Source organism: Acomys minous (genome assembly GCF_964271855.1).
Source record: "Acomys minous genome assembly, chromosome: 7".
NCBI classification, from domain to species: domain Eukaryota; kingdom Metazoa; phylum Chordata; class Mammalia; order Rodentia; family Muridae; genus Acomys; species Acomys minous.
This window is the reverse complement of record NC_140488.1, coordinates 24,895,070-24,907,538: the sequence shown is the minus strand read 5'-3', so window position 1 is coordinate 24,907,538 and position 12,469 is coordinate 24,895,070. Positions and strand designations below refer to the sequence as shown.

The 12,469-nt window shown below is 40.0% G+C and overlaps 1 protein-coding gene across 7 annotated transcripts in view; it reads right to left on the bottom strand.

Moving 5' to 3' along the window:
• Nucleotides 1-12,469, bottom strand: part of ENOX2 (ecto-NOX disulfide-thiol exchanger 2) — a 299,360-nt gene that overhangs the window by 54,587 nt on the left and 232,304 nt on the right. For all 7 annotated transcript variants that reach the window (XM_084788928.1, XM_084788931.1, XM_084788929.1 and 4 more), the window contains one exon: nucleotides 5,792-5,947. In XM_084788928.1, the coding sequence (XP_084645054.1) occupies nucleotides 5,792-5,947 (156 nt within the window). The remainder of the gene's footprint in view (nucleotides 1-5,791; nucleotides 5,948-12,469) is intronic.

Below are 12,469 nucleotides of genomic sequence, written 5' to 3'. Positions count from 1 at the left end.
GGCTTTTGGAACTTAGTGTTAAAGGAGATGCATGGTAAATAATATTTTTGGAGCAAATATCACCTTCATTACATGACTTGAATTTACTTTATGCCCACTGACAGATGAAGGGATATCTGGTTACTCTGGAAGTTATATATAATACCCAGAATGTAACTGTTCATCTCCAGATAACATTTGTGAGGTTTACCATTTTGGGATGAAGCTATTACTCAGGTGCTGTGATTCTTCTATGGTAACGTCTGTTAAGTAATGGAGCATAAAATCCACTAAGAAGAATGTGAAGAATGCCAGGGATGTACGTATCTATTTTCCTTAAATAAATAGCATGACCTCTTTGATAGCATTTGCTGAGATTTGAATGTATGCCTGTAAGCAGGGCAAAGGCTGTACTGTCTTCATTAATGGATATTATCTGTTCTTTAATTAACAGTTCAATGCCTTTGTTGTCTAGGCCCGATTTCCTAATTCCATTCCACAGCAAGGAGAACTCCATAGGAGAACAAATTTAAACTCTACCTAGGCATCAGGGAACGTGCTAAGCCCTGTAGTGTCTAAATTATCACTCTGTATGGAGACAAAGAAAAGTTTGTATAAAGATTCAAAATAATTGGGAGAATAAGGAACTAGTCTTTGGTAATGAAAAAGGAGGAGCTTCTAGCAATTCTAATTACATCTAAGCATCCACTCTGGGGAGCTGTGCTAAGACTATCAATATTAGTAAGATCAGAATCCATTGCTGGTCTTTGTAAAGGGAGGCAGAGAGCACCACAAAGGGCCCAAATACCATTTGCATAACACCCTGCTTTTCAGAGGAGCATCAGAGAACACTTAGTTGGTTTGTCAGAATGTATACAGTGCACTGTCTGTGAGTAGATTTTATTAGACAGCCCAAGAGCGAAGGCCTTGCAGACAATCAGTAGGGGTCAGATGCATTTTTAATGTAATCCCAGCTAATTGGAAACAATCAGAAGGCTGCCAAATTGTTATTAATGCTCAATTTACTCATTTATTTTAATTCTCTTTATAGAATCTAGCCATCAGCGGCAAAATGGGTTCTGTCTCTTTTGATATGGTAAAATGAAGAAAAAAAAATTGGCTTTTCTGGCTCCTGGGTGTTTTCACATGTGTCTGCACACAGGCAGCAGATGCCATTTCATCGTTCATTCTTCATTCATTGTAACTTCCAATAGAGTCAAAATATAACCTGTTCATACAGAAAGTGTTACAGCTGAAGTGAAAAATCCTGACAAAACTGACTTCCCTAGAGAGATGGTATTACTGTCTTCTCTCAGGAGAGAAAAGCACCAATAGAGAATCAGTAAATCTTCAATAGCTAACTGTGGAAAAGCATGTGTGCTGCAGGCAGCTACACAACAAATTCTGGGACTAGGAGCCCAGGGCCTGGTCTGCGGCCTTACATTGCCTGCTCTAGATCAGAGAGGTTCGGTTCCTTACCAACATCTTATGGCTAAAAAAGAGGTGGGAAACTCAGCTTAGGAGCTAAGGCCTGTGCTGTTTCAGAGACCAAGTACTTAACTGTTAAGGACTCTGCCTGTTCCAGCAGTGTAAAAGGCTCCATGTATTACAGGCCAACACCCTTTTGATTTTTTTAGTGTATTTAAAGTAGTTTAACCTAAGAAATATTTATAATGGTGGCTTTTAAAAAATGCAGTAATCATAGTTTTACAGCAGAGTGAAGCTGGAGATATCTAGCCTAATCTAACCACTATCCTTAGTTTACAGATACAGAAACTGAGACAGGTAGTTAAATGGCTGGTCAGGGTCTCATAGCTCTTTAGTGACAGAGCTGGGAGTTGAACATAAACAAAGACTAGACAATTGATCACGGGGCATTGATGGTTGTTAGTTGTCTTAAATGGGGGACATGCTGATGGAGATATAAGAGCAAAAGCATCAAGCAGAGGATTTAAGTGGCAAGAGGGGAAGGACTGGAAACACCAGAGACAATTGAAGTAGCTTGGGGATTGCTGTTGGTAAAGAATACACAAAATAGTGTGTGTGTGTGTGTGTGTGTGTGTGTGTGTGTGTGTGTGTGTGTGTGTGTGTGTGTAGTGTAGTGTAAAGGTTTATGTTCCTCTATTAATGTCTCAGTGTCTGCCCTTTTGGAGACATGGTTCACTGAACCTGAAGCTCACTGGTTGGCTACACTCGTTGGCCCGCAGGCCCCTGGGATCTGCCTGCCTCTGTTTCTTAGTGCTGGGGCTGTGCACAGGTCATGGCACACCCAGCTTTTAGGTGGTGCTGCTGAGCTGAACTAAGGTCCTCAGCACTTTATCTATTAGCCCCTCTTATTTTTTTTTTAACTTTTTGAAATGTGGTTCCTTGGTGTGTAGGATTTTGATATTCTTTATTTTTGAGTTCTATCTCTGGATGATCTGAGTCATTCTTATTCCTTCAAATCAGTTAAGTTTTCAAGAAGGCTAAATTGGTCAATAGTATTAAATATAACAGAGAGATAAAGTAAGGAATAAAGTAGCATCTAGCTATAACTATATTAGAAGGATTTAGTAAATCTAGATTTCATTTCAGTACCTCCCATGCTAAAGTGCCCCAGAAGAGAGTACATTTGGAGTTGCGCTGGAGGTAAGCCTGTGGGGTCAGGAAGCAGTTGACCTGGCTAAAGGGTTGGCATGTGGCAAGTATAAAAGATGGATTAAAAAACGGCCATGAAGCAGAGTAGGGAAAGGCTTCTGAGGGCAGGAGTTAGACCAGCGTTTCTCAACCTGTGAGTCTTGACTCCTTTGGAGATCAAATGACCCTGTCACAAGGGTCACCTAAGACTATTGGAAAACATAGATATTTACATTATGATTCATAACAGTAGCAAAATAAAAGTTATGAAGCAGCAGTGAAAAGAATTTTGTGGTCGGGGGTCACCACGACATGAGGAAGTGTATTAAAGGGTCCTAGCATTAGGAAGGTTGAGAACCACTGGGTTAGACTATGAATTGAGAGCCCCAGGATATATTATATACAGTACCCTATAGTACTTATGTGGCAAGCATTTGGAAGGATATATTATATACAGTACCCTATAGTACTTATGTGGCAAGCATTTGGAAGGATATATTATATACAGTACCCTATAGTACTTATGTGGCAAGCATTTGGAAGGATATATTATATACAGTACCCTATAGTACTTATGTGGCAAGCATTTGGAAGGATATATTATATACAGTACCCTATAGTACTTATGTGGCAAGCATTTGGAAGGATATATTATATACAGTACCCTATAGTACTTATGTGGCAAGCATTTGGAAGGATATATTATATACAGTACCCTATAGTACTTATGTGGCAAGCATTTGGAAGGATATATTATATACAGTACCCTATAGTACTTATGTGGCAAGCATTTGGAAGGATATATTATATACAGTACCCTATAGTACTTATGTGGCAAGCATTTGGAAGGATAGTCTGATCGGACAGGGGAAGGAAATAATAGTAAATGGATTTTGCAATAAAGCAGCAGGAGTTAGAAGCAGTCTGGATGGCGACTAAAGACACTGTGATTATCTCTGAATAATAGGATCTTAGTGCCGAGAGAGACATTGGAGTCAGAGGCCACTGAATCTAAGAGAATACACCAGAGAAAGATAGGAATTAGTAGTGGAGCTTTTAATCAAAGCCTTACAATAAATTAGCTGTGGTTGGCTCTGGAGGTGACAAGGGGTTCAAGTCACATCAACTGCCTTAATGTCACAAAAACAAGTCCCCACTGTTAATAGAAATAGCACAATTGCCACACTTTCAGAGAAGAATTAAGAGAGATGCCTTAGTTAGGGATTTTCGTATATAATTAATCTGAGTACTTCCCTTTAAACAAAATCCATTTCTAAAAAGCAAATAAAATACCAGTTTGATTTAACCTTCATGGGAGTGTTATTTTTAATGTAATTCTGAAGCAGATTCATTCCCAGAAGGCACTCATTTACTGCCATTAATTGCCCTGTCAGCCTTCCTTAGTACAAAGACGAAGAACTGAATGACTGTGCTGTTGTGTACAATGCTGCCTTCTTACGCCACGGTTCTTCCAACGCAGAACCAAGAAATCACGGCTGTAGGTAGAAAAAGATAAAAAATGTATTTGAGAAATATACTTGTTTCTCTTTACTAAAGAATATGAAGTTATAACCTCTTTAACACATGCTTTGACATGCACTCAAAGACTGCTTACTAATGTGGTCTACGTGTTAAAAAAACGAAACGAAAGAAAAAATGGGACATTTGTGCTGTAAGTTAGAGACCTAGAAACTGGAGCCTTAAGCTGAAAATTGATTGCACTAACTCTGGACATTACAGGTTATGAGCCATCCTTTTAGCTGAGGCTTGACTGAAATAACGGAAGTCTAGAGAAGGCTGCTCACACAATACACGAATGATTAAATCAGCAGGACTCTGCCTTTCAGTTTTAACATCAGCAGTGCCTATAGGCATGCGTTGATTTTACACGATAAAGGAACTATTGGAGAAGTACACCTTCCCGTCATCTGAATACAAAAGAGAAGAAAGGGGAAAAGAGACGTGGCACGCGTTGGGATAGTGGAAGCAAGAGTAAGAGATAGGCTTTAGTGCCACTGCTTGTCCAGCTATGCATAACAGGAATGAGCATGGGAGTTGGCAGGAAACACTACAAAAAAAGGGGGGGTGGATATCTTTTGCTTTATTCCCCAATTCTCTTTGTAACAAAATACTATTTTCTAAATACAGTCCTCTTAGATGCTGGCCTCCTAGGTTTCTTATTGGTCTGAAAAGATGTACCCTGTTAACAACTCAGTTAAAAAACCAGAAGGCATAAAGCTAATTTTTCACTTGCAGATGTAGCCAGGGGGACCTGCAAGCCAACTCTGAAGGATTCTAAAACCCTCTCAGGTATGAGCAAGCCACACTAGAATCTGGGATCCCAGCAACATCTGATTCATGATGAACTGATTCCTATTTATGGTAGAAGATGAAATATTTGTCTAAAGACACATGTGAGAGGTTCCTATTTATCTTGATGAGGCAAGTTCATTTGATCTATGGTCTACATTCCCAGATGGAATTTTAACCAACGACTGTAGGTACAGCAGCTTCCTTCATATAATGCATAGTATCATCAGGACTCTAGGCAAAATACTAACGAGGCTTGGGTCACATGTAGGAATGAATAGCTTCTACACACTCAAAATATGGATCTGGAAGAAAAAATTTAAGTGGATTAATGTTGCTAAATTTTACCTGAAACGGCCATTTTAATACTATAGATGTGCTAAAGGAAATTTACAGTCTTTATTAACAAGCTGGGTTCTCTAGATCATTTCCATATGGGTGTGACTAGCTGGCAGCAATGGAGGCTTCTTAACACTAGATGCATTTTATTATGGGTACGGGCTTCAAATGGACTTGGATCATACTTAGTCTCTGCCATCACTCGTCAGTTATAAAAAGAAACAAAAACTACAAATGACAGTTTTGAGCAATTTGTGTTGGGTGCATCCTTCTATACCAACACACTTGAATTCCCCATCAGATGGCATTATGCACATGGCAATGCAGGTACTATAACCAGCACACGAACATCTACTGTTGTGTATGTAAAATTCAGCCTTGCCTAGTAAGAGAACAATTTTCCATTTCTCTTTACTAGGTGAAGCTTCTGTTTCTACACTCATGAAGTCCTTAGGTATTCTTTTGAAAAAGAAGAAACTCAGAGACACTGTGGCTTAAGTAGGCAAACAAACAAACAAACACCCCAAAAACCAAAACAGGCTAGTACTTGGGTTGGGAGGGAAGAGCGTGCAGCTTTTGCAGTGTATGATCTCTTTTACTACAGGCATATCTGGAGGAATTGGTGGAGGTACTATTCCCAAACCAGGCATCATTGGCGTTATCGGTGGTATTCCAGTCATCATTCCAAGGGCAGGATCGAAGTCTGAAAAAGTAGACACACACACACATACACAAAGTCAATACATAATAGCAGACAAGGTCAAATGGAGGACGACTGTTACATTATAAACATCAAATCCAAAGGTTTCCTAAGACAGAAAAAACAAGCCAACAAATGTCTCCTCATGGTTAACATTCTCAGTCTTAATTATCACAGAGCTGTGCTTTTTTCATTCAGGATGGAGGTATTATTTTGTTTGACCCCAATCTACTGAAGTAGTCATTACATGTCTGTTTTATATCCAGCATCTTCTTCTAACGTTGTGCCTCGTCAAAGGATCACATCTTCATTAGTTTCTAGTACACATCCTTGGCTCTATTGTGACAAGGCTTCTTGATGTCCCTTGTACCTTTTCTGTCCTTTTATAGTATGGTGATAACAGTATACACTTTTGGGGATGAGGGAGACTTATGTTTTCCTTCTGTCATTTGCTTAGCAATATGAACTTCCATTTCCTCAGCTGCAAAATACGGTTTATATCTCCTACCTTCCAGGGAGCTCTGAAGACTAAATAGGATGATGAATGAAATGTGCTTAGCATAGCACACAAGGTGAAATGGCTCAACCAACAACTACTCTGTGCCTTTATACATGTTGTTTTCCCTGGCTGGAATCATCTGAGTTGCTCTAAATTCTCCCTGTGCTTCAAAGCTTAAGTTTTATACACTTGAAGAGTTGTTTGTAGATTATCCTGCTGTGTTCTTAATTCTGTGTCAAAAATCTGGTCAACCTTTTTGCCACTGAATTTTATTTTACTTTGTACTACTTTTTGATTTACCCAGAGCTGTGCCTCTAGGAAGTGTGAGGGTACCCAAACAATTTTTGTGGGGTTTATCTATGTATACAAATTGACTCACCCATAACCAGCATCAACAGCATTCTGATGGCAAAATCTCATGCCATACATTGTAAAAACATACAACTTCAGCCACTGGAGTGATGTACTTGACAGACCATTCATTCTCTTAGAAACAAGACTCCAAAGCATTCATAGACATATGTCCTGGAGCTTATAGAGGTATCAGTTAGTTTCATATATGGGGTAGAGGATTAGAGTCCCCCAAACGAGGTAAATAGAAACTGGGGCAATAGAGGCCTAGAATGAGATTAGGCCTCTGTACACAGGTAACACTGCCAGTTCTGATTAGTCCCTGACATGGAAGGGCAATTTACAGTAAACAGGAAAGGTGTTTCTAGTGGGTAGAAAACACAGATCCTGTTCTGGACTTTTGGTACCTGATCTTATGGTACTGACTTGTTGGCCAGTGTTCAGGATTAGAGAGAGAGAGAGAGAGAGAGAGAGAGAGAGAGAGAGAGAGAGAGAGAGAGAGAGAGAGAGAGGGAGGGAGGGAGGGAGGGAGGGAGGGAGGGAGAGAGAGAGAGAGAGAGAGAGAGAGAGAGAGAGAGAGAGAGAGAGAGAGAGAGAGACTTAGAAAATCTCATTTGACTGGATCTAAGAGCAGTCCTAATTTCACTGTCTAAATGGTTTCTGTAAAAAGGAAAAAGGTCAGTTCATTTGAGAGAAGGGACTTCCCTGAATTTCTCTGACTTCCCATTTCCCATACTTATTTCCCTATAGATATACACAGTGTGTACGGCAAACAAAGAAAGTCCTATAAAAAGTTGTTCTGGTGCCAAAGGGGCAGTGAACCCTACTCCCAAAGACTTCAACACACTAGCCACAGAGCTCAGTGGAATAATGTCTGTCCAGATGTCAGTAAGGTGGCCCTGAGGTTCCTAGGTGGTTCTCAAAGATGCTGGAGGAGGCAGAAATAAACTACAGAGAGACTCTGTGGTCCCAATAGGAGCAGGACTCTAACCCTACCTTACTAAGTATTGAAGGAACCCTTGTACTCCATGGACGTCCTCTTCTCCAGAGACAAGCCAAGCAAGCTAGGCCATCTCCATCTTCTAATGTTTGTCTCCCTAAGGTGCTAATAATACCCTAGAAAGGTTAAGGAAGAAAACCTTTCTCCCAAGAGCTATTTTATTTTATAAAACACTTACTTTTAACTCTCATATGGTACCTCATCCAACATCCATGTACACCTATACAATGAGGCTCTCATAACTTTACTTTTTTGCACTCAAGTACATGACCTGGAGGAAAGTTGTTTTTACATCTCTATGCCTCCGTTTCCCTTTTGGTAAACATGAGGGCACATAATGAAATTCAGCTCAATGAAAGAACAAAACAGGTGTGTAGACCTCTGGCACAATAGTCCTCATAGGTAAGTATTCTTCCTTCTCTGCCAGATGTGAAACACACACTGATAAACAAACGCACTAGTTCAGACATTCACTATTATAGTCCACAGACATTGATGACAAGCCTCTTCTCTGTTGGGCTCTATGCAGGGGGGCTGGGGAGGGTGTCTAGTTTCCGTTTTCATCTTGGAGAACTTAAGATCCCTGGCCTCTTATCTTGCTATGCAATAGCATAAGAGCACTCTGACTCAGAATGCCATTTGAGTGTGTGAAAAATTTGATTCCTTGTGCAGAAGACTTTGGAGAAATTGTTAACATTATCGCACCCATTTACAAATTGTTAATTTTCCTTTGAAAAAGATCAGATTAGATTGTATGCTACCTAAACAATTCCATCTATTTCCCCTGCAATCGAAATGTTTGTCTTCTTTTTATTGTTCTGCCTGCCTCCTCATTGTTATTCATATAGCTCTGTCACTCACAACTCTACCTTACCACAGATTACAGAAACATCACTTCATTAAACAAGTTCTGCGGCTTCCACAGTGAAGGAAATGCCTGTCTTCATGTACTGTCTACTAATAAGTGGAGACAAACAAATGTATAGGAATAAAATAACTCTGACAGACGTACTCACCAGTCTGCAGTTTGATATGATCACATTAATATTTTATACATTCATCTAAAAGCAAATGTATTTACGACATATGGTTATAGACAGAATAGATAAACCCCCTTTAGTTCAATATGTCAAGAGTCCCATAGGTTAAACTGCCCAAGAGGGGTTGCTAGAGGGCAGGTTGCTCATGATATTTCAAAGGCTCCCATCCCATTCACTATTCTTTTGTTTATACTTAAGATACAAAGTAGAGCTGGATTTCTAATGCCGGGGAAAAGCAATGAGATACTGGGTCTTTATATGAGTATTACAGAATGTGAAAAATCAAGGAGAAATTTAAAACAGTTTGGGAGTAGAACACAAGAAATTCCTTCCCTATTCCTGGCTCCTAGCCTAGACTGAAGAGTACTGCCAACATATGCATTATCTCCCTTACAGTCGCAATTCAAACACCTGAAAGAGATTTGAAGTCATGCACAAAGGGTGTGGAAAAGGTCAACGTATTCCACCCAAGTTCATTTGACAACAGTTTCTCTGCTCAGTTTTGGTTTTATTATTTCTTCTTGTGCCACCCATTTCTTATAGCCTTCTTGACTCTTGGCACAGCCACTGCTGGGTAAACCATAAAATATTGGTTTGTATGCCTCCTTTTGAGTCACGTAACTTTCAAAGTCCCACCCTATTGGCAATTCTCCCAATTCTGGGTAGTTGGCAAGCTTTCTGCTTAGAGTAAGAGTTGTAGCTCTGCCACATGATTTCTAGAAAAACTGCAGTGTAGACTTAAGTGTCCCTGCTACTTAGCAACTGAATTTCCCAAATTTGATAATATCATCTGACACTCTGTACATATCTGGGCCAGTGAGTGGGAATGGACACAGAGGTCAGGTCAACGCTGTTATCCAATCATCCAACTGTAAATCTGTTACCAATCAGTTGGCTGGGGTCCTTTGATCTAGCAGGATAAGAATTGTGGGTAGGTGAGGAGACCATTTTCCAGCTGGCAGTTCTGGGTCCTTGAGCACCAAAGACCTATGGGCTAGAGCTGAAGACCCAGTCTTCAAGATCTAAACCCTGAGAGTTAGGACACAGTGGTCCAGGCTTTAGAGACTATGTCTTTAATGGTTCTAGCCATTCAGGTTGGAGGCTTATTGCTTTGGCCTTTAGTCACCAGTGCCTCTAGCACATGGCAGTTATTGTAATCCTTGGTTAAAAGCAGCACTGGAAGGTGGTCATAACAGATAGCAGAAGCAGACAGTATGTTCTAGTGTTAAAACTCTCACATAGCTCTTGCACACCGGGACCCACAGCGCTAGAGTGGCAACTGTTACAATTCTCTGGTCCAGAGGCTTGCATCCATCAGGCTTTCATAGTGGTATATACAAAACTTTTGGGTTCATGGTATCCAAGGCCCTTTAAATTGATAACTCTCTAGCACTCTTCTAATGAACAGGTCTTTTAGTGTCTCATCTTTGGCTTTTCTTTGATGTCCCTTTTTTTCTATTATTTCTGTTTTCACCAGTCTCTGGAAGTCTTCAGTTGCTCTCTCATTGCTGCTGCTGCTGTCCTATCTCTCGTCTTGGTGTTACCAGCAGTTTGTTTACTGGGTCAAGAGAGCACCACTGAACAGAAGACTTTATTTGGCTGAATGCTGTAAGACCAGGGAACAGTATAGAATGTTGTCTCCACGCTTACTGTAAGAGTGAGTTAAACAATCCACTTATATAACTGGAAAGGGGATATGTCAAGAGAGTTTGCACCAACCATGACATGTTTTCATTAAAATGAAGGGATGTGCTTGAACCAAGTGGCACTAGCATTCAGGTAAACGTAGAACCATGCTTATCCCAATCACGGGAGTCCCTCATGCAAATTAATGAATGTGTATGCACCACTCACAGACCTTCTGCTTGGCATCTAGGGAAAGCATGTTTCTTCTTGCTTGGACAGAAATTGTTTTAGAGTTGTCTAGGGTTCACAAAGGCTTGTTATGGCAAAAAGTCTCCTGTAGGCTGTTTAAAACAGGCATGATAAGGATAGTCCTCTCTGGATCAGAGTTGTGCTTAAGCAGAAGCATCTATGGTTGACATATAGTTTCTTTAAGGTGTCCTCTGGGTGTATGAAGCAGATAGTGTTGGTGTGAGGGAAATTTGTCTGGATGCCTAGCTGGTAGCTCTTTGCTCAAAGAAGCCATGGCACTAAAGAAGGTCTAATAGCTGTAAATTTGAGAGTAAAATTGCTCCAACCCAATACCTTAACTTTGTAAAGGGAATAAACTTTAAAGGAGTGCTCCTAATAAAGGCTTAGCATAGGCTTATCAATAGCACTGTACCACCATTCCACAACACCCTAACAGTACTTAAGTCCTATTTCAGCTCCCTAGAGAAAGGCAAGTCTCTCTAATTTGTCTCATATTAAGTCTAAATTTTAGTAGCAGGTCTTGTGCCAAGCAGTGAAGAAATGAAGAAGGCAAAGTCATATTTTAGTTCAGAAACAGCAATGCAAACAGAACATTGTGCCATCAGTTATTACCATTACCATGGTTGTTTATTGGATGCTTATAATGTTCTGGGTACTGTGCTAACCATCTTCTGCAATCTAACTCCAAGAAGACAGGAACAGTATGTAGTCTGGCTCCTGTGAGGTGTGATGGGTTAAAAGAGTTATTTATTTTTAAAGGATAAAACCAGAAAGGCATCAGAAACTCAAATAAGATTGGTAGTGAGTTTTTTCAGATTATTGTGATTATGATTGGGATCTCTTGTCATTGCACTATTGCTCTTGGTATAATGTCAGGTGACTGACACTCAGGCTTAGGCCTGTTTATAAAATCTTAGAAGTTTCTCATCTTTGATGCTTAACAAAGGCATTACACATGCCATTTTATGGTTTAGTAGTCCATATTTTCTGATTCCAGTCCTGACTCCTTTCTCTCTATACAGACCCTTTGGAAGATTTTACAGGCAGCCAATAGGAAAAGAGAATTCAGATTCCTAAGAGAAGCCTGGCTAGCAGGATGATGCTGGACTAATTACTAGACTTCTTATGAGCACCAAAGTTTTGCTCAGTGTGTACAAACTTTCACCAGTATCTGCCATGCCTTTGTAGGTCACTGGAAATTTATTTATTAGACAATTTAAAGCAGGATAATGCCTGGCTCTTGTTCAATGAAAAACAAGCTAGGAAACTAGTTTCGATTTTTTTTTTTGTAATTTCTAACTTTTTTTTTCTGTGTGGGGGCATGCTATGGTGCATGTGATAAAGTCAGAGGCCATCTTTGTGGAGTTAGTTCTCTCCTTCCACCTACACATGGGCTCTGTGGATGGAACTCAGGTTGTTAGGACTACATGCCAAGTGTCTATACTCACTGATGCATCATGTCACTCTTAAATCTTAGCTTTTATCTCAAATAGGCTCTTATGAAGACTCATTCTTATAGTTCAAGGTTTTATAAACACCTGTCCTTCTGGCCATCTTCCCTCTAGTCCTTTCAATTGCTCTACACTGTTCTTGTCTTTCCAGAAAGTCTGATGGCTTATGAATTATGCTCGCAACTCTCAATCAGGGAGGTTGTGAACACTTTTGGAGAATTAAATGAGAACATTTCCTAGTCTATCCATGGTCCCTAAATTTCTGGATTTTAGAGATGAATAAAATAAAATTATGCACACACATATATT